General features: G+C 40.7%; 1 protein-coding gene across 4 annotated transcripts in view; it reads right to left on the bottom strand.

Moving 5' to 3' along the window:
• Window positions 1-27,710, bottom strand: part of SHROOM1 (shroom family member 1) — a 126,567-nt gene that overhangs the window by 37,178 nt on the left and 61,679 nt on the right. For all 4 annotated transcript variants that reach the window (XM_075209721.1, XM_075209719.1, XM_075209720.1 and 1 more), the window contains 2 exons: window positions 8,749-9,348; window positions 77-601 (listed from right to left, as the gene is read on the bottom strand). In XM_075209721.1, coding sequence (XP_075065822.1) covers window positions 77-601; window positions 8,749-9,348 — 1,125 coding nt within the window. The remainder of the gene's footprint in view (window positions 1-76; window positions 602-8,748; window positions 9,349-27,710) is intronic.

Below are 27,710 nucleotides of genomic sequence, written 5' to 3'. Positions count from 1 at the left end.
TTTTTATTTACATATTCAACAAATTGGATGTGTAAATAAAACACATAGTCAAAGTGGTATTCCTTAAACTACTTACTTGTCTTGGTTTAATCCTTTATTTCTGCACATTTCCCTTGTTGAAATGTCCACAGGGAAGAGGCTTTTCATGAGACTGATTGCAGATTCTCTTACAGGAAGAGGTTTAAGAACATCAACCAGAGACTTGTCTTTGGAAATGATCTCTTTAACTAGCTCCACGTGTCTTTCCTCTGTTGATGATTTCAGGTCTTCTTTAGCTGGGTCACCTTGTTTCTCTATGCTGGTCTCCATTTCTTGTCTGAAAGCTTCATCACTCTCATTGTGCTTAGCATGGCCAAAAAGTGAGCTGGTTATTTGTGTGCCATTCACTTGGCTGTCTGGGACATGATCTATTTCTTCATGCCACGAAATACTCATTGACTGGGCTTCTGAAGACTTTAGCTCTTCACTTACTGCACCAAAATCTTCATTTTCTGCTCTAGGGACAGGGAGCTCGCTGACTGCTGAACGCTCACAAAGGTCATTGGTTTCAGCACTCACCTCCTTATCATTCTCTGGAATATCTTTTTCAATGGGATCCAAGCTTAAAGAAATAATTACAAGTCACAACAGAGGCCAAGAAAGAGAAATTACGCTAGCCAGTATAAAATGACAAAACAGCAGTAGAACATATACTATCAAAAATACTTAACACGGTACAGTATATAAACATATATTATATGTAGGCTGTGTAAACTAAACAAGCTTGTTCTATCTGGACAGCATATACTAAAAAAAAAAACAACCTCCCTGAAACCGCTTTCAATCTAAGCGTGTGCTGAGGATGCACATTAGTAGAATGAATGAAATTAAATTCAAGAATAAATATATATGCAACATGCTGTTCCACACGTGATGAAGCCAGCAATGAAAAGCAGTAAAAGGTGGTTATAAATAGAAGGTACCATGTTAGCCTAAAAATAAAAAAATAAATAATGAAAAAAAAAAAAGTAATTTAAAAAGGTGACACCTTTGATAGATAACCATACTGGAAAAATAAAGGTATATAAAAAAAACTGTGAAACTGAAATTCTGTTAACCAAGATATGGCTGTATTCAAACTCAAAATTTTGCGCATTGCCTTTGATACAAGTGAATTGGCCATTTACTGTTTTGGATCAGTGGCTCACATTTACTACCTAAACATGCACACAATATTGCAGCATCCCCCAATTTACCTTTTTGGGGGTTTTTTTTACTTGTAATTTTTATTTTAGACATTTAATAACGTAATTGCCTAATTACCCTATTGTCACAATCTTTTGGCGTGAAATAGATTTGTAGTTTTTTTTTTTCACTTTTACAAACTGCCCCACGTATTCCTATCCCATGTATTGCACTTGTGAAGCTCACAGGTTCACCTACTCCCTTCAAAAAACACTGGGAGGAAAACCAATTTATATAAAAAAACAAGTGATACAGACAATGCAATACCAGACAGTACCATGGATGCCAGTTCTTCATTACCTACAAAATTACAAACAAGTACCAAGAAATACATCTAAAAGGCAGCCACATAGCAAGACAAAATTTGTCAGTTTAGAAATTCTTTAAGAGTGATATGGACAAAATGGCAATAGCCAAGCAGGTAGTGTGTACATAAAAAATTAATTTGTGGGAACAATACTTGTAATATTGGCTATTTTCCACACAGTGTAGGAGAAAAACGCCACACCTGACATGTCTATGTCCATTGTACAGCTAACATTGTTGTCTTTACTGATGGTGAGGAGAGGGATAATGATGTAAATGTTTATGGGAATGAATTTGTATATGTTGACAATTTTAAAAAGGTTATCAGTTATTGTCAGTTAACGTTTGTAATAATTCTATTGCAATATATCAAAGAGCCACAACTATCATCGCCAACCATCAATAATGAATGCACTTGAGAAAAAAAGCATAGCAGAGTGTGCTTTTAGGCAGAGCGCTCAAGGATGCATGTAGCAAAAATGATAGCTTTAGAAATCATACCCATCATTTCAGAAATTGCTAGCTTATACAGAACCAAGTGCCTAAATCAGTATTATTTTCTAACAAGAGATGTTTATATACAGATATCATTATTAACAGAAATGAGTTACTCATTTAAAATACTTAATACTTAAAATGTTTTGTACAACACTATGTGCCAACTTGACTGTGACCATAATCAATATAGAATTCTAGAGTGTCCAAAGAAGGCAAAGTCATAAGATCTTCACCATCACTAACATCATCATTGCCATCGTCATTGCCCTTGGTGTTGAGAAATGCGATACACCTGTTTTGTTGGAGTAATTCATTATTTGTAAGGCTAGGCTTATAACCTTGGACATAGCAGACAGGAGATAAGCCAACCCCCCCTGGGGAGTTTTCCTGTGTGATAATGAGAGAATGTATTAACATCTGTGTAAAGGGAGCATGAGTGGTTAAAACCTTTTGGGTGCGTAGTTTTCTGTAATACGTGATTTTTGCTATATAGATAGGGACTTGTAACTAATAAAGCAGAGTTTATTGTACACTCAAACCATGCAGTGTATTTAATTATCTCCAGCTGATGACCTCATAACTGATAGACTGACACTTACAGGTGAACAATCTGAATTAGATTCAACAGTGTCAATGTTTTGCAATTTATAAAATTTAAAGCATTGCCATGCCACCAAATGTTTATAGAATTTGGATCAGAAATCACATAGACCAATTTAAATCTAGGATTGCATAAACTGCTAAATTAAGCGCTGGTTGTCTTCCAGAGAATAAATACTGAAAATGTGACAACTGACAATGGCTCGAATATCACTGCTGCCTTCAGAGTTCTGCCAAATTACACACATCCCCATTTTCTGCTCCTTTGTTTGGTCTAATTGTACAGAGATTCTTGGGCACTCACCAAGAAAATTAAAGAATATTAGCAATCTAGAACAAGTAGTGCCTATTTTAAGAAGTTATTTTGTCAGAAATGCTTTTATCAAGTTACAAAAATGTAACAATTTTCCTCATCATCAGCTCATATGTGATCTTCCAAACAGATGGCATTCTGCCTTAGCTATTATTGAGAGGTTCAACTCCCGACCATGGCCTTATCTGTGTGGAGTTTGTATGTTCTCCCAGTGTTTGCATGGGTTTTCTCCAGGCACTCTGGTTTCCTCCCACACTTCAAAAACATACTGGTAGGCTAATTTGCTGCTATTAAATTGACCTTAGTCTCTCTTGGTGTGTGTGTGTTTGTGTGTGTGTGTGTGTGTGTGGGAATTTAGACTGTAAGCTCCAATGGGGCAGGGACTGATGTGAGTTCTCTGTACAGCGCTGCGGAATTAGTGGCACTATATAAATTGATGATGATGATGATGAGAGGTTGCATGAGAAAAGGAAATTTATCAATGGCTATATTATGGTTGATCCTATGTATGGGAATTGTCACAGTCAAGGCAATGGCAACTAATCAGGACAGATTTGAAAACTCCTGTTCATATTCAATTAGGTGATAATGTTTGTTCAGTGATGTACACTACATTATCAAATGCAACAACAAAAATAATGCAGGTGCACACTTTAAGCACTAAAGCCATAATAATCTCAATTTAGAGGTATAGGGGTATTTACAGTCTGACCAAACTATGGACTAAGTACTTAATGTTTATTCCAGATATATTATGTACCACAGTTTATTACACCAATGTTTCTAGAGTGATTTGCATCTCTTTATTGCACAAGCCATACTCCTATATTTCTATTTTGTATTCTATGAAGTCAGTCATAGCACTTGTGAGCCTTTCCATATATTTTGTGCATTTAGCATCATTTTACATATTATTTTCCTGTTTGAACAATCGTTACATGTGGTAGGATAATGAGGGTGATTCAATGCAACGAGTTGCTTCCCTCTTCAACTCACAGATACATTTTCAAACTGAATATGTGCCCGCACTGAGCAGGCAACTGGTAATGATGATGCATGTCATCACCACCTAAAACTACCTCTTGTGTGTTCAGTCTTTATCAATGAACAGCACATCAATGCCTATCATTGATGTGCTGTTCATTGATAAAGACTGAACACACAAGAGGTAGTTTTAGGTGGTGATGACAGTACGCAATTATTTAGAATGCAAGCTGCTAGATCTACACCTACAAGTGTGTAAATTGATTTGGAGCAAAGAAATAATTAATGTTATTAACTATTGCAATAACTAAAAATAAGAAAACAAGGTGTAGAGGTATCACTGACAATGAAAGTGTATATATTAGACTCAAGTAGTCTCTGCTGCCAAATTAAACAAAGCAGAAGTAAATGTGTAAGAATTTATATTATAAATAACTCTCAAAAGTTTTATCAAAAGTATAACTGTGAAGATGAGGGCGGTTAATAAAATTAAAAACACCTAGAAGTCTATTGTGCCCCACAGACTACAGGGTGATACTACTTCTGTACAGTACATAGCATGTACATTTCCAAGATGTGATGTATATTATGACAGTAAAGCTAAGTAGCTATGGTGAAAAGTGTGTAAAATAATAAAAAAAAAAGCCCCAAAACACAGTTGTGAAAACATAAAATCAGGCAATGATGCAGCTTTATTTACACAGCAATGTATAAAGCAAATGTATTTTGCATAGCAGTCTGGGCTATTAATAGTCACAGAGTCTCCCAGATAGCATACGCAGACACTGAGTGTCTGAGGGGTGGTGGGCTCTTTTTATAAGGCTAAGGACATGTGACATTTGTTTATGATTGCTGATTGGCTTCCTTATATTTTGTGGTAAATTAGGACTAGTTTGCCAATTCATCTACTAATAGCAAATTTATGAAATTTGGGGTTGAATTATTTCGCCCATCCTTATTTGAAATTATTACAAGGTTATAAGGCCCTGTTTGCATGGTAAACCATACTTGCCCACTCACCTGGAATGTCTTGGAGACTTCTGAATTCTGGGTAGGAATCCCGGGAGAGCAGGCCATTCTCCTGCATCTGCCCACTTCCTAGTGAAGTGGGCAGAAAGGGAGCCTCCATGATGGCAGCCTCCAGACTCTCAGTGAATTATGTTATTTTGGCCCCAACCCCCTGCAGAAAAATGATGCTTTCATGTCATTGCATCAAGGGGGGTTTTACCAAAATGACACAATTCATCGTATTCTGCCCCCTCTATCCTCACACCTCACCACCCCTCCGGGATCTCCCAGAGGGGGGACATTAAAAAGTTGGCAAGTATGTGGTAAAGATATATTTATACACACAAGTAGTATGTGTAGAGACATGAGTGTTTGAAGTAGAGATGGGCGGGCTCGGTTCCCCAAGATCCGAACCCACCCGAACTTTGCCTATCAGAGTACCGAGCCGAGCAGGCTCAGTACCCTCCTGCCCGTTCGGAATCGAAATCGAGGTAAAACATCATTGAATATTTTGCACTACAAGTGTTTTGGGCTCATTAAAATGGATTCAAAGCCATCCACATATGAGCAGAATCAGCAAGCAGGTGATGGCACCAGTCCTGATGGTAGTGTTCCCAATACGACATCTGGTAAAGCCTATGTAAAAGTATATAGTCTTTTTAAATCGGAAAAAAATACACACACCAAAAAAAAAAAAAAATTAACCGTGTTGAAGCGAAAAAGAAGTGTAACTGAGGAAAAGTTAAATGCCAATAAAATAATATTTGCCAACATGCCATTCTACACATGCAGTGGCAAAGAAAGAATGAGGCCTTCGCCTTTCTCTATTAGTGGCAGATCAAAAAATGTTAATGAGCCTTCTTCTTGTACGGTCACTCGCGACCAAGCAAGACCAAGTAATTTGGAGTCTAAAAGAGGTGCACAACTATTGTTACCCGTCAAAGCCGAACTGCAAGAAAACAGTAAAGGCATTAGAGGATAATGTATGCTCAGAATCAGAAATGACACCAATCCCTGTGGAGAGTCCATCCACCAGTGGTATGTCTAATCATGAGCATTCTGATAATGTACCTATAAAGAAGGGCCCTTTCAGCAGTTCTGCTGATGTGTGCCTGAACAGCCCGAGTGTAGTCGGTGATACACCAAGTGAGGATGACTCTTTGGAATTAGAAGAGGATGAGGGGGAGATTTGGTTAGCCGACGAGGGCGCTGATGAGGATGCGGTTGATTGTGTAAGTCCTGCACCAGTGGCAGCAGTGTGGCACCAGTGGCAGCAGTTCTGGCACGTGAGTTTCTGGCACCAATTTGCACTTTCCAAACACAAGCAGGGATGACGCAGGTGGCAGACCACAACAGTTTGACATCTGAACTGGTTTGAAGGATTTGACAAAAAAAAAATGTGTGTCCTTGCCCATAACTCCAACCAATCCTACTATTAACATGCAAAGGATGGTGGAGGGCCTAGCAGGGATTAAACTGTATTTTTCCTAATTTGCACTAATAAGGTTTGGGTGTAATATACACCCAAAGACGAGTGCTCAATTGCGAAGAGTCATTGATGAAGAGGAAGACAAGCAGGCTTGTCTGTAGAATTTGCAGGCAAATTCGACTGTGTTATATAGGTAACACCCAAAGAGAAGAGCTACATTTCTCCATAGCTAATTGTAATTGCTGAAATAGAAATAATAGGGCTGACAGTCTTAGTCTAAATCTGCAGTTACATTTTATTGTACCATAGCTCACTCAGAAACAGGATAGGTGGCAGGGTTTAGTGATAATCTTCCTCAAACAATACTAATTCATCCCACCATCATAGAAGTCTGTGTAGTATGATGTAATTGCCGATAATGGCCTTCCAAATGGAATTACTAGTTGATTTTAGGGCAGAGCTGTCACGATTTTTGGCCAATTATTTAACAGCAGAGCAAATATCAAAATATTGTGCGGAATCATCTGCATCACCACTGGTGATGCAGATGCGTTTTACAACAAGCAGTTGCCAGAGAAACTGAAGGAGAAGACGTCCAAACAATATGTTGATAGCTCTTGGATCCTTGCGAAGCAAATTAAGTATTTAATCTACAATTAAAATATAGTTAGCACATTTACTTTGTTTTATTTCACATGTTAAATTTCTGTAGCTCCTTTTCAAAATGTATTATTAATGCAATCACTTGACTCAAGCTAACCGCGTCTGCACTCTCTTCACAGATGACTACTTCGCTGGACTAAAGTACATTCCCCTCAAATGCTAGTCTTCTTGCAGCTGCTGCATTCTCCTACATGCTGTTGCAGAAACCAGAAATTGACCCTAAATTTTTCGGGACACAAACAGCATCTCCTGCATGTCAATTTTTAAAAGTTCTGTAACACCAAGTTGATTGTGTGTGCAAAACAGGAAATGTGATGGAATTCAACCCCGCTGTAATGCTTGAACAATATTAGGGTCGTAATCAGAAATGACATATCCTCAGGACAGTCCAAGCAGGATTAGCCATGTTGCAATGACATCCCTTAGTTTTTGGAACAGATTTTCAGCTGTATGCCTTAATGAAGCTGCTGATACACAGAGTAGCCTACTTCTGAAAAATGTGACGTACTTGGGTACATGCTGCTGCTGTCCCTGCTGGTGAAGGCGAATTACCAACCCAGTGGGCTGTCACAGTCATATAATCTTTAGTTTGCCCAGTTCCGCTTGCCCACATATCTGTGGTTAAGTGTACAGTGGGTGGAATGCAATTTTGTAGCCCAATAATTAAATTTTTAGGAACCTTTAGGTACAGGTGGGTAATAGCTTTTCTAGTAAAATGGTATAGTGATGACATTTGCTAACAGGGACAGAACACCTCAATTAAATGTCTTAAACAAACTGTATTAATAGTGGACATTGGACGCAGATCTAATACTAGCATAGTACCCAGGGCGTCTGTGATCCGCTTTGCAACTGGGTGACAGGTTTCATACTTGCTTCCTCTTGCAAAGGATTGTTTAACTGTAAATTGTTGCTTCTGGGGATATTGATGATGAAGGTGTTGGGGGTGTAGATTGCAGGTGCTGGGATCTAGATGAGAGAAGGGAGGTAGATGATGCTGGACTGCTTGTTGTTATTTTTTTAACATAAGTTTCTGATTTTCCCAACAGCTATCCATGAACTCACTTCAAATGCCATAACATGGATGGGGATCCTAGGTGGTTAAGTTCCCTACCTCTGCTGAGTGTGGCTTTAAAAACGCTACAAATGGCTAGACAACTGTTGTCAGGATTTGTGTAAAAATAATTCTACACTTAAGAGGTGGATTTTTGGTCTTATGCCCAGGCATGACAATGGCCTTTTTCTTATCACTGGCAAGAACTGCAGCCTTTTTTCTTTGAAAGTGTATGAAAATCATATTGTGACCTATGAGGTGGTCAAAATCGAATGGAAATGACTGTAAATTAGTGTTAGTGAGGTTAATAATAATGTAGGTACAAAATAATACCTAAATTATGTTATTTTAGCCCAAAATGTTTTATTTTTTTAACAAATTGCAAAACAAAACCAAACAAAATCAAAACCAAAACACGCAAGGGCGGTTTTGCCAAAACCAAAACACGACAGGAATCCAGATCCAAAACCAAAACCCGGGGGTTAGTGAGCATCTCTAGTTTGAAGACTACTAAATCTCATAATTAACTACTGTAATATTTGCATTCAAATGACCTATAGGAACAGTGATTTGTTGCTAAATGACTATGCAAGGCATGAGCAATCTGTGAAGACTTCAGCAGTCTATATACACATACAGTGTAGATAGTGTCATTGCTGCAATTGTTACCTTGGTGTATGCACACTCACAACTCGTTGTTCTAGATGAGGATGGACAGGAAAGGTATTGCAAGATTGTAGAGCCTCCTCAGCGTTAGATAAAGATTTTATGTTATTCTCCTGCTGCATAAAGTTCATTTTACAAGCATCTTCCATGCTGATGGACTGTGAGAAAACCTCATTGTCTGTTTGCAAAGAATGTGGTTGCTCGGCAGCCCTAGTGTGAGACTGTGAAAGATGAGAGAAGCTGGAATTATCTGTGTTTGAGAAAAGAGCACTTGCTCTCTGGGACCTGGAATGTCTCTCTTGTGCAGATTTTGCAACATCTAATCTATGAGGCCCTAGAAAATCCTCTTTACTTGTTTGTCTGGGCTCCTTTCCCGACTCATTCTCAGTGTTGGCCTTCAGCTTGTCATGATGGACCACAGCTGTGCTGTTTTTATTATCTAGCCGTGTGCCTGTAATGTGGTACAGCTGATCTGTGCTTTGACTCAGCACTGAAAGCCTTATTTTGTCTGAAGTTCCTATTTCTTCCATGGACTTTCCTCTACCTCGGGCAGGACATTCTTTTTCAGTCTCACTTGTAGCACTATCCATTGTGGCAGGCAATCTGTAGGAGGAAATAAAAAAAAAATGTTCCTTTTACACAAACACAGTATTCAATGCAAACTAGATTTGCAGGTTTCAATCACAACTGAAATAGTTATTGAAATGACTTGACACCTCTAAAGCACAGGGCTTTAAAGGTTTCCATTGTACAGTCTGATGACCATCCAAGACTTGGCCTAATTTAATTGTGCACTTAAAACATTTCACCATATTTAAAAACTATCCATAGTCTAGTCTATTACACAATTACATTATACAATAGTGTAATAGTATCTATACGATCTATATACATTATACCTTAATAAACACACATTGTTAGAAATTGTTCAAAAATTTAACAAAATACTGTAAAACAAAAAATGAATTCATGGCTTTTAATTTTTATCTCTGATACACCAGTCTCTTCATGATCACAGTGTAAGATAAATTTAAATGAGAAAATGAAATTGGTAACTTAGATGGAGGTACATTGATCCCTTTGATAAAATCGCTAACAGATCGATGAAACGCTTGATGATAAACAATATTTTTACTTATATATCGAGACCTCAAGTTCTTTTTACCTATTATTTTTTTTTGTACTTGGGCTCTTAGACTGGATTTTACGACAGTACTTCAATTAAGAATTTTGTGGACTGTATACCATGTCCCAGGAGCAGGAAAATGATTCCTTTATTTGCAAGGAATTATTTGCTAAATTTGACTCTGGTACAGTGTGCGTATATCGTGGATTGGATATTGTGCCATTGAAATTCGGAGGACGACTGTCATCGTGTGCAAGTAATTTATTGCTAAACCGGCTCGGCAAGTACTCACTTTCTTCACCTTCTTTCTTTCATTATCTAGGACTTGTTCAGAAAACATCTTCATTGATGAACAAACAAGACAATACCAGTCCTCATGTCTGCCTATCTGTGTATCTACAAAAACTTCCTAAACTAACTAGAAGATTATATAATTATATATAACAGCCCATTATATCGGTCTAAAGAACTCAGATCTTCTTTTTTAAGAAACTTGCCAAATTCAATTGAAATTATGAATATTTGGCTTACCAATTATGACTAGAGATGCTCAGGCTCTGTTCCCTGAGAACCGAACACACCCGAACTTAGCAGATCCAGGTACCGAGCCGAAGCAGCTCGGTACTTTCGCACGCCCTCGGAATTGAAAACGAGGCAAAACATCATTGTTATGTCGTCAGATCTCGCGAGTTTTGGATTCTATTAATACCGCCCTACACGGCGATTCAGCACCATTTCACAGAGGGACAAAGAAGGGGTAGCACAGTTCTTGGCAGTCTCTAGTGCAGTTGGCAGCATCATAGGTAGAAAAGAAAGAAGAGGGGTAGCAGTGTTCTTCAAAATCTCCAGTGACATTCAGGAGAGCTCCATTGCTAATTGTCAATGCTGAAATAGAAATAATAGGGCTAGCAGGCTTGGTCTTCTAAATCTGTAGTCACATTGTACTGTGTTATATAGATAACACACAAACAGGGTTGCTCCATTGCTAAATGTCATTGCTGAAATAGAAATAATAGGGCTGGCAGGCTTGGTATTCTAAATCTGCAGTCACATTGTACTGTGCTATATAGGTAATACACAAAGAGGAGAGCTCCATTGCTAATTGTCATTGCTGAAATAGAAATTATAGGGCTGGCTGTCTTGGTCTAAATCTGTAGTTACATTTTACTGTACTATAGCTCATTCAGAAACAGGTGGCAGGGTTCAGTGCTGAAACAGAAATTGTAATAATAGGACTGGCAGTGTTCTTAAAAGTCTCCAGTGACATTCTACTGTGCTATAGCTCATACAGAAACAGGAGGGGTGGCATTGTTTTTGTCACTCTATAGTCTCAGTCATTTTATGATACTAATCCCTCTACCTCATGTGCTAATGCCTATGTTCAAGTGCATAGTAGTTTTAAGTCAGGGAAACAAAAATGTAAATAAAAAGCTTGTACCTTTTTAAAGAAAAAAAAACTTCTCTAATAAAGGTGAAAGTTTACTGTAGAAAAACATAAAATTGCCAATATACCATTCTACCCAAAATATTACCAAGCATACCAGCATCAGCTAGCTCCCTTTTCTCAGCTAGATCTCACCTGCAATCTACACTGTCATCATATTCACCCCCTCATCAGTGTGTACATCATCCTCAAACAATACTAATTCATCCCCGCTGGAATCCACCACCACAGAAGTCTTTGTACTTTGATGTAATTGCCAGTAATGGCATTCCTCAAGGAATCTGTAGTTCATTTTACGGAAGAGCTGTCACAATTTTTTTGGCAATTCTTTTAGACCAGACCAGACCAGACCAGTGTTGATGCAGACTCATCTGCATCAACACTGGGTGTCTTGGGAAAGCTAAGTTTGTTCCTAGCAGCAATTTATGAAACTGAAGGAGGAGACGTCATTGTTTCATGAACTTGAGCTGACCAGGAGCTCATTGCATCTCTTGAGATCTGGGTCAGTTGGAAAGAAAGAAGTATCAAGCACAGTTGCCAAAATATAATTATCCGATTTTAAGATGATAACTCTTGGATCCTGGCGAAACAAAAGTTCTTAATCTACAATTCCAACATAATTAATGAAATTCCTTTGTTTCATTTCTTCCTTCAATTTCTCTTGCTGTTTTTCAAAAAGTCTAATTAGGAGAATCACTTGACTCAAGCTAACAGTGTCTGCACTCTCTTCACAGGTGACTACTTCGAGTGGTTTCAACACCTTCCACAATATGAAAGTATTCTCCACTGTGCTGGACTAAAGTACATTCCCTCTAAATTCTATTCTTCTTGCAGCTGTTGCATTCTCCTACGTGCTGTTGCAGAATCCCGAAAATAACCATAAATATTTCGGGACACAGACAGCATCTCCTGCATGTCATGGACATTTTTAAAAAAGTTCTGTACCACCAAGTTGATTGTTTGAGCAAAACAGGGAATGTGATGGAATTCCCCCCACTGCAATGTATTAACAATATTGGTGGCGTTATCAGAAAAGACATAACCTCAGGAGAGTCCAAGCAGGATAAGCCATGTTGTAATGACATCCCTTAGTTTTTCAAACAGGTTGTCAGCAGTATTACCTCTGACCTGCGCCTTGTCTCGTTTCTGATAATCACCTCTCACGCCTTCAAAACTTCTCCCATGCTGCTCCCCATTATTGAATTCCCTACCATGCTCAATCAGACTTTCCCACAGCCTTCAAATCTTTAGATGCTCTTTGAAAACCCATCTCTTTTTTTTTTTTTTTTGGAGGTGACCTTATCCGCGAGAACAATATTCACACTAATGCACCCTCACAACAATCAGCTGTGCCCTTTTCTCTTTAAAATGTAAGCTCTCTAATGAGCAAGGGTCCTCCATACACTTTGTTTTCATGTCTCCATTGATTTTGTCTGCCTTGTATGTCCTTGTCTTCCCTACTGTATGGCGCTGTGGAGCCTTACAAATCTACAATATTATTATTAATAATAAATAATAATGATAATATGCCGCTTAATTATGCAGATGATACACAAAGTAGCCTGCCTCTTAAAAATGTGACGTTCTTTGGTACATGCTGCTACTGTCCCTTCTGGTGAAGGCGAATCACCAACCCAGTGGGCCGTCACAATCATATAATCTTTAGTTTGCCCAGTTCCGCTTGTCCACATAATTACATTTTTATGAATCTTCTGGTAGAGGTGAGGAATAGCTTTTCTAGTAAACAGGTGTCGTGATAGAATTTGGAAACGGGGATACAAGACCTCAAGTAACGGTCTAAAACCAGCTGCATTAATACTGGATATTAGAAGCAGATCTAATATTAGCATAGTCGGCATGGCGTCTGTGTTCCGCTTTGCTAGTGGGTGACAGTTTTCATACTTGCTTCCTCTAGCAAAGGATTGTTTAACAGTCAAGTGTTGTAAACTGCTAGAAGTCTTCTTCTTGGTCTGCCTCTGGGATGGAGATCCACCCCCAGCAGCGGGAGCAACAGCAGTGGGCCTTCTACTGACTGTGGCTTTACAATCATACTTGCCAACTCTCCCGGAATGTCCGGGAGACTCCCGCATTTTGTGAGAGTCTCCCGGACTCCCGGGCGAGTGTGGCAATCTCCCGAATTCTGCCCACTTCACTAGGAAGTGCCCCACTTCCTAGTGAAGTGGGCAGAATTAGATCCCAAACGCCGCGATTCCCGGTGAATCGCGGCGTTTGGCCCCGCCCCCGCTGTCAAATGACGCAATTTGCGTCATGACGTCACAGGGGGCGGGGCCGAAATGACGCGATTTCGGCCACCCCGCCCCTTCACGCCCCCCTCCACTGGCTGGCTCCCGGAAGAGAGCTGAAGAAAGTAGGTAAGTATGTTTACAATGCTACAAATGGCTAGACAACTGTTGTCAGGATTTGTGTAAAAATAATTCCACACATAAGAGGTGGATTTTTTGGTCTTATGCCCAGGCATGAGAACGGCCTGCTTCTGGTCACTGGCAAGAACTACTGCAGTCTTTGTTTAAAAGTGTATGAAAATAATATTGTAACCTGTGAGGTGGTCAAAATTGACTGCAAATGACTTGAAATTACTATTATTGAGGTTAATAATAATAATAATAATAATGTAGGTGGGAAAAAAGCTAATTTATTTGATTTTAAAATTGGGATTTTAAAAAGAAATAGGGATCCAAAACCAAAACAAGGGCGGTTTTGCCAAAACCAAAACACGAAGTTAATCCAGATCCAAAACCAAAACCAGAACACAGGGGTCAGTGAACATCTCTATTTATGACCAAGGTGACATTTGTCCCTTAATTTGTGGCTGCGCTAATATTTTTAGTAAATATTTGCCCAGCAATGTTTTTTGCACAGTAGTATGCAAAAACTGGTGGCTCTGTACCTAGTGTCTATCATCCCTCCCAGTGTTCCTGATTCTGGCAAGACTGTCCCAATTCTGTCAGAAAGCAGCATGGCTTGCCAGATATCGTGTTTGAGTGGATTGGTAGTGTGGTTTATTTTTTCCCAATTTCACATTTTAAAATGTTAGGAGCACTTAGCCATAACAACAACCTCACAACATTCTTATCAGAAATTAACTTTATTTCCAGTCAAGAAGCTTATTACTAAAAACTGGGCTTCTTCTGAGTTTCCAACGTCTAGGCAATGACTTCGGCCTTAAACACACTAGCTAGGCAGTGAATGCAGCTAATTGGACTAGAAATATAGAAATAGACATGCAAACCATAATATGTGTAGATTATTTGTGTTTTCCTTCTATTTATTGTATTATAAGGATTGAGCAAATCTGACAAGGGCCAAATTGTGATGGCTAGGCGACTGGGTCAGAGCATCTCCAAAACGGCAGGTGAGAATTAGAACCTTACCATGGAGTAATGGAAGAAGGTGGCCTGGTCTGCTGAACACCTTTTCTTTTGCATCATGTGGATGGCCGGGTGCGTGTGCGTCGTTTATCTGAGAAAGAGATGGCACCAGGATGCACAATGGGAAGAAGGCAAGCTGTTGTAGGCAATGTGATTCTCTGGGCAATGTTCTGCCTGGAAACCTTGGGTCCTGACATTCAAGTGGTTATTACCTTAACACGTACCACCTACCTAAACATTGTTGCAGACCAAGTACACCCCTTCATAGCAACGGTATTCCCGATGGCAGTGGCCTCTTTCAGCAGGATATTGTGCTCTGCCACACTGCACCCATTATTTAAGGATTTGAGGAACATGACAAGGAGTTCAAAGTGTTGAACTGGCCTCCAAATTCCCCACATCTCAATTTGTTCAAGCATCTGTGGGATGTGCTGGAAAAACAAGTCAGAGCCATTGAGGCCCCACCTCGCAACTTACAGGACTTAAACGATCTGTTGCTAACATCTTGGTGCCAGATACCACAGGTCACCTACAGAGGTCTTGTGGAGTACATGCTTCTATGGGTCGGAGCCATTTTGGCTACTCAAGGGAACTTACACAACAAAAGGCAGGTGGTTTTAATGGTGTGGCTGATCAGAGAATATTCCTGTTTAACATATATTCAAGATTTATATTTAAACAGAACAGGACTAGTTCTAAAAGTTTCAGTGAGTTACAGGAAAATTTGTTTTAAGAATATGTGAAAATTGGCTGTAAGAATTTTTGAACCAGGCCTGAGTATTACTTTTTGCATGTGACAATGTATGGGTTGGTAGCTGACTACAATGAGGAGTCAGCAAGTTTTGGGTCAGTGAAATGTAGTAAATTATTTTTAAATATGAAAAGTTTCTTGATGAAAAAGTAATTGATGTAAATAATGTTGTTTCTGTAGCAGCCTCAGCCAGCACATAGGCCTGTTGAGTATGTACTGTTATTTGAATAGAACGGTTATTTTCCCTTTACCAAACAATAGGTGGTGCTATAAGTTTAAGAAATAATAATATGCTTGATTAGGAAGTGTTACCAGGACTAAAGGAATGTCATGCCAGGCAGGGACCGATTAAGGGTTCAGGCCACCCTAAGCGAATACACTCATAGTGCCACTCGCCTTCCATGTCAGGTTTATCAGTGATAGGTAAAAATAAACTTGTCCTTAATTTTAAATACAGCTTCTTTCACTACAAACACCAATATTTAATTATGTTCTCGATTCTCAGCTCTACTTGTTTTTTTTTTTTTTTTTAAAAGGGTCGCAGGCATCTGTTTCACTCATTGTATAGAACAAGGGAGACATGAAAAAACAGTATGAAGGGTGAAGATGTGAAGGGGGCTGTCAGTCTGCGCCTGTCGCCATCCTTGTCTCTCCTACTCACTTATCCTCAAGCACTCGCGCAAGGATGAATTATTGCCTTCAGCCTATACAATGGGAATATGTCAAGATTTTTCTTTCAGGTTTTCTTCTTATTTTAGAGAAATAAACATTCTCTTATATTTTAAAATTAATTTCAGTTTATACCTCTCCCTGTCTCAATTTTGGTCCCCCAGAAATTTTGCTCCTCCCTCAAAAGCCTTCCACCCTAGGCTGCAGCCTAGTCAACCTACTGAATAATCAGGCCCTGATGCCAGAGAAAAGTGACAAACTATAACCTACCTTTATTTTACACATTTACTGTTGAATATTCCTAACTCAAGTATTTTCTATATAAATAGAGCAGAACAGAGTGACAGGGAATTATGATAAACTATAACCTACTCCTCACTAATTCACACATTTACTGGATATGTGCATGAAAAGAAGCTTTTAACTATAGAATTGGTGAAGAAGGTTCATAGATCTTAGCAGTTTTCAGTGGCTGTCTGGGCTGGGGGGCAGGAGGGGCATCTGCCCTCCGGGCCGGTCTCATAGTGGGCTGAGTCACTGTGCCACCTGCATTTTCTTTCCTTTAAAATGTTCCTAATAGGCTGCTGAGTCGTGTCTTGACTCCCCGGGCTAAAATTTGCCAGCCCTCCCCTGGCGGTTTTCTCTCCTTTGCCTGAGTCTGGCTATGAGTCTTGACCTTACAATGGCCGAAAAGATCTGATAACATTAATCCTGCCTATTTTTTTTACTACAGAATACAGTATTACTTGTTCAGCTTATGGGTTTGTCCTCCTGGGTCTATACCAGTAAAGGTTGCACGTTTTGTTTTATTTAGCCATACTACATATGGTAGCTTTACCTATATGGGCCACAGTCAAAAAATTCTATTTTGCTGCAGAATCCACTATAATATATCACAGCTCCTGGACATTTCAGATAAATCAGGGTTAAAAACAGGGTCTACTGTAGCAAAAAATGCTGCCAATAGTGTACTTTATTGATTGATCCAAAACAGAGATTGATATTGTCGAAGTCAGCAAATTGGATAAAGTCATTTCAATTAAAGTCTAGCAAACTTGGTTGTCACTGTCTGAAATGGTATGGTACGCATCTACGTAGAAGGGCATGCTACGGCGTGAAAGGGCGTACGCAGCCACTACACGTGGCAGCAACAGTAATTGGTCTTTTACCATACATTCGCACAAACACGCATACTTATAAAATAGTACACATTAATGGTAGTTGCAACACATAGTCAGTTATGTCGAAATATAGTAGTATTTATATGTTATATCAGAGTTACATGCATATTAGTGAAATACACGGAACGGGTTGAAGGAATAACATCATGAGTGGTATCATAATGAACCTTGTTACATATCCTACTGTTTGGTTCACTCTGCGAGGGAATCGCAGAGTGCGTACGCAAGTTATGAATGATAGTGAATTATGAACTACTTAAGACTAAGGAATCCTGGCGGGAAGAGCAGAGCATACCCCCTGCAGAGATGACCCCCACCTTTGGATTCCTTAGGATGAACCAGCCAATGATTGACGACCCCTTGAACATTCCTGAGACCCGGACCAATAGATGCAAGCTATACCATCTTCATTGTATTATTGTATTTGATTGTGTATATAAGCAGCAGCTTGTGATCCAGAGTGCAGACATCTTGTCCCTAGACTTCAGGATTGAATGACTGCACTGGATCCAGAGCGCCTGCGATAAGTAACGGCTGTTTTTACTATTACTTCGCTTGAGCATATTTATTCTACTTATTGCGAATAAATCTTTGTGCTTTGGAAACACAAATCGAGGTTCGACAATCATTATTGGTTAGCGATAAAACGCACATAACAATTTGGGGGCTCGTGAGCTTTGGAGGTTTCGTTGCCGATGATACGCAAGTCCAACGTATTTCGGTTCCTCAACAAAGGGTGGAGACGCGTCATAAACGGGTAAGAACGCATGGTGTTCAAAACCTGAATATTACTCTGTGTTGTGAAACCGAATGTCCGTTTTGCATTATCTAGGGCACGCTAACTAGAACCTAGGGACAAAAGAGAAAACGGTTTCTTTTTTCTGTCATTGTGCGTTTTAACTGCATTGCATTGCTTAGCGTATGTGTAAGGTATTTTAAGGGACAGTATTCAGGATTACTTGGTACGCAATAAAATTATTAGTGGGAATCAACATGGATTTGTGAGGGATAGGTCATGTCAAACTAATCTAATTAGTTTCTACGAGGAAGTTAGTGGGAACTTAGACCAGGGCAGGACAGTAGATGTGGTCTACTTAGATTTTGCAAAGGCCTTTGATACAGTGCCACACAAGAGGTTGGTTTACAAAATAAGGGAACTGGGTCTAGAAATCAAAATTTGTACTTGGATCGAAAACTGGTTAGAAAATAGGGAACAGAGAGTTGTGATAAATGGAAAATTTTCTAATTGGTCAAAGGTCTTAAGTGGAGTTCCTCAAGGTTCCGTGCTGGGACCACTCCTTTTTAATATATTTATTAATGACCTTGGTGATGGTTTAGAGAGTAAAGTTTCTATTTTTGCAGATGACACTAAACTCTGTAAGGTAATAAAATCAGAGCAAGATGTAGCTTCTCTACAGAGGGACTTAAATAAACTGGAGGATTGGGCGGCTAAATGGAATATGAGGTTTAACACAGATAAATGTAAGGTTATGCATTCAGGGATCAAAAACAAGAACGCAATCTATAAATTAAATGGAATTAATTTGGTAGAATCTATAATGGAAAAGGATTTGGGAGTGCTCGTAGACAGTAGACTTAGCAATAGTGCTCAATGTCAAGCAGCAGCTGCAAGGGCAAACAAAGTATTGGCATGCATAAAAAGGGGCATAGATGCAAGGGAAGACAGTGTAATTTTGCCACTGTATAAATCATTGGTAAGACCTCATCTTGAATATGCAGTACAGTTCTGGGCACCACTCTATAAAAAAGATAATTTGGAACTAGAAAGGGTTCAGAGAAGGGCGACAAAATTGATAAAGGGTATGGAGTCATTAAGTTATGAGGAAAGGTTAGCCAGTTTAGGCATGTTTACTTTAGAAAAGAGGCGCCTAAGGGGAGATATGATTACTATGTACAAATACATTAGGGGTCAATACAGAGAGCTTTCATGAGAACTTTTTACCCCAAGGACCATACACAGGACTCGTGGTCATCCCCTAAGGTTAGAGGAGAGCAAATTTCACAACCAGCAAAGGAAGGGGTTCTTTACAGTAAGGGCAGTCAAGATATGGAATTCATTGCCAGGGAAGGTTGTGATGGCAGATTCAATAGATATGTTTAAGAAAGGGTTAGACAAATTTTTAGCGGAAAGGTGTATCCAGGGATACGACCGTTAATTTAAAATAAAGGATAGTAGTGGATATAGGGTAAAAATTGGATTGCAATATTGAGTCTGGGGGGATTTTCAAAATTGAAACAGATGGGCGGTTGCCTACTCTGGATTAATTTCAAATATAAGTGCAGGATCGCAGGAGATCCAAAATAGGTTGAACTTGATGGACTGGTGTCTTTTTTCAACCTCATCAACTATGTTACTATGTTACTATGTATGTGCATTTCCTGCTGTGCGTACACGAACTTCCGGTAGACTTGCCACGTGGTTAAACAATCGTTTTGATAGTTATTGTACATGTATAGTATAATTACTTGTGAAAGCCTCTGAGATATTATTACTGTTGTTGGGAACTTTTGATTTTCTGCGCAGAAAAGGTGTATAGTGTGTGATGTTATAACGTAGATACACTGTTCATTATTCATTGTGCTCAGTTGCTGTCTGACGAGGCGGATTGCCCAACTGAAGGACGGTATACAGGGCAGGTATACCGAAAGCGAAAACCGGGTTTTCGCAAAGCGCTACCAATAGATCGCAAGGTTTGCTAATAATTAGTATTGGTAGGCAGTGCGATCTAACCGCATCTTGAGTGCGAATTGGTGAAGCAGCTAGGAGGAATTATATTGGAAATGCTGGTTGATTGTATTGACTTTGTTCTCCCAGTTATAATAAACTCAGCAGATTTTGTGGTTGAGCCAGGGTATCGAGGAGCTGATAGCCCTTGGGGCCCACAGTGATATTTCTGTATTAGGGATCCTCGCCAGGGGCGAGAAAAGCGAGTGAACGCGGCTAAAGGAAATACGTTCACCGAGCATTAGAGATCTCTAGGTGTGATTGTAGCAAAAGAGTTGGTATATTGTTTAACATGGGTGCTAAGCATATGCTAGAGATGGTCAGTGTACTGCCTAAGGAAGGCCCTATTGGTTCAGCGAGGTTTCTCATGTGTAAGAAATATGGTGCATACGCAACTGTGTATTGTGACACGTGGGTCAAGATGACCAAAACTTGTGATAGGCCTTTCCCAACAATAGGAAGTTTTAATGCAGAGGTACTAAATACTGTAAAAGATAAAGTATGGTTGATTACCTCAACGAAAGTGAGGAATAAACATAATGATTGTTTAAAATTGTGGCAAATGGTAGGTAACACGTGACAGAGCAGCGAATGCAAACCGGAAGTAGGAGTGACGAAAAGCGCGCGCAAGGCGGATGTAACCATTGCGAAGCGTGGCGAACTCAGCGCAAGAGCGCCCCCGCCACCTTATGTGGCGGGAGGGGTGAGTACAGCCGTTGTTAAAACTGAAAATAGAAAAATTGCTAAGTTGTATCCTGTTTTAAGCCAGTTTAAATCATGTGTATCTGAAAGTGAAGATGAACCCACTGTGATTTCGGCCATTGCCCATGCTGTTAGTGTACTAGAGGCTCAGCGCAAGTACGAGAAAATGGCTGAGATAGGTGAGAGTAGCGTGATCACTAGGAGTGAAAGCGTTCTAAATCTAGAACCAGCAAATCCTGTAGTGTCCCCTGAAGTCAGTGCACCAGAGGGTGCGTTCCCGGTCCGCACAATATCAGTTCCCAATGGGAAACAGGATAAGGATGGTGTAGTTCCTTTAAGAAATGTTACAATGCATTGTCCCCGGACTAGATCAGAATTACGTTCCATTATGACTGAATTCCCAGATCCTAGAAAAGTGTTGGCTAAGTGTCAGAAATTTGTTAAAGACTTAGGAAATGCCCACGAACCAACCAATAAGGATTGGCATGTAGTGTTGAGGGCGTGTCTTCCTCCCAATACTAACATACAAAAATTCATTGAAGATTGTTTGTTGAAGGAAGATGACACCTTGACTGATGAGATTAACCAAAAGAATATAGAACAAATTGTCAAACACTTAGCCATCTATTTTCCAGTAGTAGTAAATTGGAGTAAGATTTTCACCATTAAACAAAAGGATAGTGAAACAGCAGCAGATTACTTCACTAGAGCTATAGCAGCGATAACACGGTTTACTGGGATATCCAACATAAGTGAGGACCCACATCACAGAGAGGTAGCTGTAGGGGTACTGATGGATGGCCTTAGAGAAAATCTAAAAACAAGAGTACAAACCTCAACCCCTGGTTGGAGAGGCAGCACGCTAGATTCTCTTAGAGAAGTTGCTGTGGAACACGACAAAAACCTTTTTAGAAAAAGGGAGGAGAAAAGTGATAGGCTAATGACGGTAAGTATACAGGCTCTAGAAAGGGTGCATACACGACCACCAGCATACAACCCATATAACAAGAAACCTAAAGTGATCAGGTGTTTCAACTGTAACGAGGAAGGACATTACGCTAGAGATTGTAAAAAGGAAAGACTCAATACACAGAAAGGTGGGTCACATAGATATCCTCCAAGGAGGGATTCACATAGACTAGAAGACTCACATTTACCCGCGCTTATTACAGCAGCAAATGCTGCGCGGGAAATCAATGGTCAGCGCTAGGGGTCAGGTCATACCTGTAGTCTACAGCCAGTGAGGTTAACTGAGAGTCAGAGTGAAGAACCAACAATGATAGTTGACATAGCTGGTAGGAAACAAACCTTTCTTGTAGATACAGGGGCTGCCCGATCTGTGATAACCTCTCCTTTCAATCTACAGGTGACCAGTAAAACCATTCCAGCTATGGGGGTAACAGGAAAAGTGTTACATTATCCTCTAACTAAACCCGCCGAAGTTACTATCGGGCCTCTGCATACTAAGCATTCGTTTCTCTTAGCTGCAGCGGCTCCTACTAACTTGCTAGGGAGAGACTTGTTATGTAAAATGGGATGTGTCATATACTGTACTTCTGATGGTGTGTTCTTAGATATACCGGAGAAGGTCGCACATGAGGTACAGGATATATTGGACACCCCTCAAAGGTTAATGTTACACTCTCCTGTTATAGAACAAAGTCCATCTCAAGTAAAGGGGATGTTGCTGGAAATACCAGGTTCCCTATGGACCAGAGATGGACAGGACACTGGACTGATGGCAAACGTAGCCCCTGTCATGGTCAATCTAAAAAGTGGTAGGATAGCTCCAAAAATCCCACGGTATTCATTAAAACCGGAGGTTTACAACAAGGGATTTTAATTCGTACAGCTAGTACAGCAAATAGTCCCATTTTCCCTGTGAAGAAGAATGGGGGGAGGGGCTATAGATTAGTCCAGGACTTAAGGGGAATTAACAAAGTTGTTGAGAGCCAATTCCCCGTAGTGCCGAATCCAGCTGTCATCCTCATGCAGATTCCACCGTCTGCCAGTCATTTTACTGTCATTGATCTATGCTCTGCTTTCTTCTCAGTCCCTCTTCACCCTGACTGCCAATACCTTTTTGCATTCTCCTACAGGGGAGTGCAATACACATGGACCAGACTACCCCAGGGGTTCATTGACAGCCCCAGTATTTTCTCCCAAGCCTTACATGACTGTTTGCAATCCTTTCAACCCCACAATGGGTCTGTTCTAATTCAATATGTGGACGATTTGTTGTTGTGCTCTGATTCTTTTATGTCATGTTTGCATAATACTAAATTGCTGTTGCTTCATCTTTCACAAACAGGGCACAAGGTGGCAAAGGATAAATTACAGCCATGTCAGACTAAGGTCAAATACTTAGGACACTGCCTCACTAAGGGGCTAAGACACCTGACAACCGACAGAATTGAGGCCATACAACACATGACTCTGCCGCAGAGCCAGAAGCAGATTCGCACTTTCTTGGGGATGTGTGAATACTGTAGATCCTGGATCCCAAGTTTTTCTATTCTGGCATTACCATTGCAGGAGCTAGTCTCTTCCTCAAAACCAGAACGTGTTGTACACACAGAAGAGTCAGAGCAAGCGTTCTTTAATCTTAAAGATAATCTGACTAGAGCACCTGCATTGGGAATACCTGATTATGAAAAGCCTTTTGAGCTATTTTGTACAGAAGCTGATGGCTGTGCAGCAGGTGTCCTCGCACAGAAACATGGTGACGCTAGCAGACCGGTAGCATACTACAGTGCACAATTAGACAATGTGGCAAGATCCCTCCCAACATGTCTCAGAATTGTAGCAGCAACGGCTCTTCTGGTGAGTAAGAGCGAGGACGTAGTATTAGGACATAATTCAACTATCTATACACCCCATGCTGTATCAGCTCTGTTAAATTCAGCCCAAACCAGGCATGTTTCTTCAGCTAGATTCACAAAGTGGGAACTAGCCCTGATGGCACCCTCAAACATCACCATCAAACGATGTAGCACCTTAAATCCAGCTACATACCTTCCGTATGTGTCTCTAGAGACACAAAGGATGGGAGGTGAGGAGACCCTGGTTGATGATGAGTTAGGCAAGAATACTGACACACATGACTGTATGGAACACCTGAATCAGACCTTTACTGCAAGGCCCGACATACGTGACACCCCCTTAGAAAATGTAGATTTTACATTTTATACAGACGGAAGTCGCCATAGACAGACAGAGACAGGAGAGCTATTTACGGGTTACGCTGTGGTAGACGATCAGGATGTGGTAGAAGCTGAACCCCTTGGCCCACCTCACTCAGCCCAGGTGGCGGAACTAGTAGCACTAAGGAGAGCGTGTGAATTGGCAGAGGGTAAATCAGCCAATATATATACTGACTCTAGGTACGCCTTCGGGGTAGTGCACGATTTTGGGGCCCTTTGGCGTCTTAGAAACTTTACAACAGCAGCAGGTACACCAGTGGCACACTCACAACACATAAAAGGACTTCTGACAACAATACAGTTACCCAGAACAGTAGCCGTCATAAAGTGAAGTGTCATTGGGCAACAACAGGGCAGACGAAGCTGCTAAATGGGCAGCAGGGCAACCTATGACTGTATCGACCCGAGACTATGATGGTTTTTCAGACATTAGACACGCAGAAATTAATTGAAATGCAAGATTTGTGTTCCCTGCAGGAAAAGGCGGTCTGGAAGGCGAAGGGATGTGGTCAAGAGTCCTCAGGACTCTGGAGGGATGGACAAGGTAAGCCTGTAGCTCCCCGAACATACTATCCAAGCCTGGCTGAAGCAGCACACGGTATGACTCACCTGGGTAAAGAAGGTATGTGCAAACTGGTGAGAGCATACTGGTGTGCTCCCGGATTTTCCTCTCAGGCTGGTAAGAAAGCAATGTCATGTCTTACTTGTTTGAGGAAAAATGTTGGGAAAACTATTCCAACTCAGCCATCCCACATCCCTCCTACAGACGGACCTTTCCAGGTAATACAAATTGACTATATCCAATTACCACCGTGCAGGAATCTAAAGTATGTGTTAGTGTGTATTGATGTGTTTTCCGGTTGGGTAGAAGCATATCCGGCAGCCACTAATACTGCTGTGTTCACTGCAAAGAAAATTGTACAAGACTTTGTGTGTAGGTTCGGTATCCCTAGAATCATTGAAAGTGATAGGGGTACCCATTTTACTGGTGATGTCTTCCAAAATATGTGTAAACTCATGGGAATCAGTAGCAGACTTCACACCCCTTACCGACCACAAGCCAGTGGTAAGGTGGAGAGAGTAAACGGTACTATAAAGAAGAAACTGGGTAAGATAATGGCTGAAACTGGGTTGGCATGGCCTGAGGCTTTGCCGTTGGTCCTCCATAGCATTTGAACCACTCCTAGACCTCCTCTTAATCTGTCCCCCTTTGAGATACTGTTCGGACGACAACCTCATTTGATCGTGAGTCCACAAGACGACTTGAAGTGTAATAATGAAGTGACTGTACAATATCTTATAAGAATGAGTAGACAGCTAAAACAACAACAACAAAAACTAAAAATGCTGTCACCTGGTATGCCAGAGACGAACTGTCATGATGTTGAACCTGGAGACTATGTTATTATCCGCAATTTCTTATGTTCAGGTTGTCTAATAGACCGTTGGGAAGGCCCGTACCAAGTGCTGCTGACCAGTACTACATCACTGAAGGTTGCAGAGAGAGACACTTGGGTCCATTCCACCCACTGCAGGAGAGTCCATAATCCGGAGAAAGTGCAAGACAAAACTCAGACCGACGACATAGAGCTGTCACTTGTGAGCCTGTTCCGGGAGACCTAAAGCCTGCAGTTGAGACACCTGAACCAGAGACGTTGCCTCAGAACTATCTTTCCAGCGATGGAGTGGCGGTTTTTGTTTTTCTTTTGTTCCAGGATTTTCCTTGTTTTTACTTTTTCTAGGACATTCTATTTTTGTGAAGGAGGATGGAGGGCGGAGGAGAGTTCTGGGAGTGATACGGATGAAATGGAGGCCGAAGAAAAGTTATTAGGATACTCTGAACAGCCCATTATCAAACTTGGTCCGGGGGTTATGAAAAGGTCTGCTAGCTCAGGAACTCAAGGCAGTGTGAGGGGCTATTGTCTGATGAGTATTGTATCTGCAAGTTCTGTGACTCCCTAGTGGAAGAGAGATGCATCCAACGATGCCAGTCCCCCAGTACTCTGAATATAGGCGGGCATCCTTTGGAGGATTATCACTCCCTGGTGGGTAAGGTGCTAAACCAAACCGAGTGTTGGGTGTGCTCTCACGTGCCTCAAGTGCAGCATAACATAGGACTAGTGCCATTCCCTCTAAACATATCCGAAGTACTCGAATTAAGGGGTGGGAGGCCCATAGAAGGGAGGTACAATAACACTAGGTCCCCTAGTCTGACGCTTCGACAATACTCCATAGGCAGATCTTTGCTGTGCCTAAACATATCTCATGCAAAGCGCCTGGAGAATTGGGAGGCTGACCTATCAGATCAGACAATGGCTCGCCACACTCATTTTAGAGGGAGACTCACAAGATCACTACTAGGCAGGAATGTTCATGGAAGTCACAAATTAGGGCGTATAACCAAACATAAGAAGGTATCCATTGGAAAAGTCTCTACAGATAAATGTAAAAATGTCATTAATGCCGACACGTGTCTAGAGCAGATGGAGACACTAGGCATGGGTAATTTTTATCAAAACTCTGTGTGATATAATTCATGGGCATACTGTCCCTTATGTTCTCCCTGAGGATGTGTATTTTGTTTGTGGAAGAAAAGCTTATTCCTGGGTGACTCCGAATTCCAAGGGCTTGTGTTTCTTAGCTAAACTGGTTCCTGAAATCATGACTATTACTCATGAAGAAATGGTTGATATTCACAAGACTACATCACCACCATACATACACACACAGTATGAACACCGTGGCAAGAGAAATATGATTCCTGGTGAGGAACCCATAGCTACAAAATTGATTAGTGAAACTGCTGGTTTCCAAGTTATGGTTGCTCTAGATCTCACCAGGACCGCTCGGGGAACATTAAACTTTAAATATATCCAAGATCTAGCCAAATTAATAGATAATATCACCGAGATGTATGATGACACTTTCAGGTATACTGGAAGGGAGCTACAAGCGTACAAGAAGGAGTTGGTGCAACATAGACTGGTACTAAATTATCTCACCTCTATTACTGGTGGGTACTGTGTGACACTGGCCACCCAGTTCGGTGTCAAATGTTGCACGTACATTACTAATAATACTGATGACCCTAAAGAGGTTATAGACCGGAAGATGGATGAAATTTTGCAGCTGAAATGGGAATTTCGAAAGAGCCATAATTCTTCGTTATATGAGGTCGGGGAAAAGGTGGCAGGTTGGTTCTCATGGTTGAACCCAGCAAAATGGTTCTCCGGTCTGGGAGAGTGGGTACAGGAAATGATTGCGAGTGTAGGTAAGCTCCTTCTCCTTATACTGGGTGTCATCTTAGCAATTGGTTTAGTTGTCAAATGTGTTCCTACTGTGTTGAAGTGTGGAAAACAGTCTCATGGGAGTAACACTGAGAAAGAGACTGAAAGGGTGGTACCAGATACCGAGATCATGGTCTGTGAAGAAGTATTGTATAATCCTGAACTTGAAACGGTGATTGGGTGATAGTTTATTACACTATCAAAGGGTGGAGCTGTCGAAGTCAGCAAATTGGATAAAGTCATTTCAATTAAAGTCTAGCAAACTTGGTTGTCGCTGTCTGAAAAGATGCGTATGGTACGCATCTACGTAGAAGGGCACGCTACGGTGTGAAAGGGCGTAAGCAGCCACTACACGTGGCAGCAACAGTAATTGGTCTTTTACCTTACATTCGCACAAACACGCATACTTATAAAATAGTACACATTAATGGTAGTTGCAACACAGTCAGTTATGTCGAAATATAGTA

The sequence above is a fragment of the Mixophyes fleayi genome, chromosome 4, assembly GCF_038048845.1.
Source record: "Mixophyes fleayi isolate aMixFle1 chromosome 4, aMixFle1.hap1, whole genome shotgun sequence".
Taxonomy (NCBI): Eukaryota; Metazoa; Chordata; class Amphibia; order Anura; family Limnodynastidae; genus Mixophyes; species Mixophyes fleayi.
This window is presented reverse-complemented; position numbering and strand designations above follow the sequence as displayed.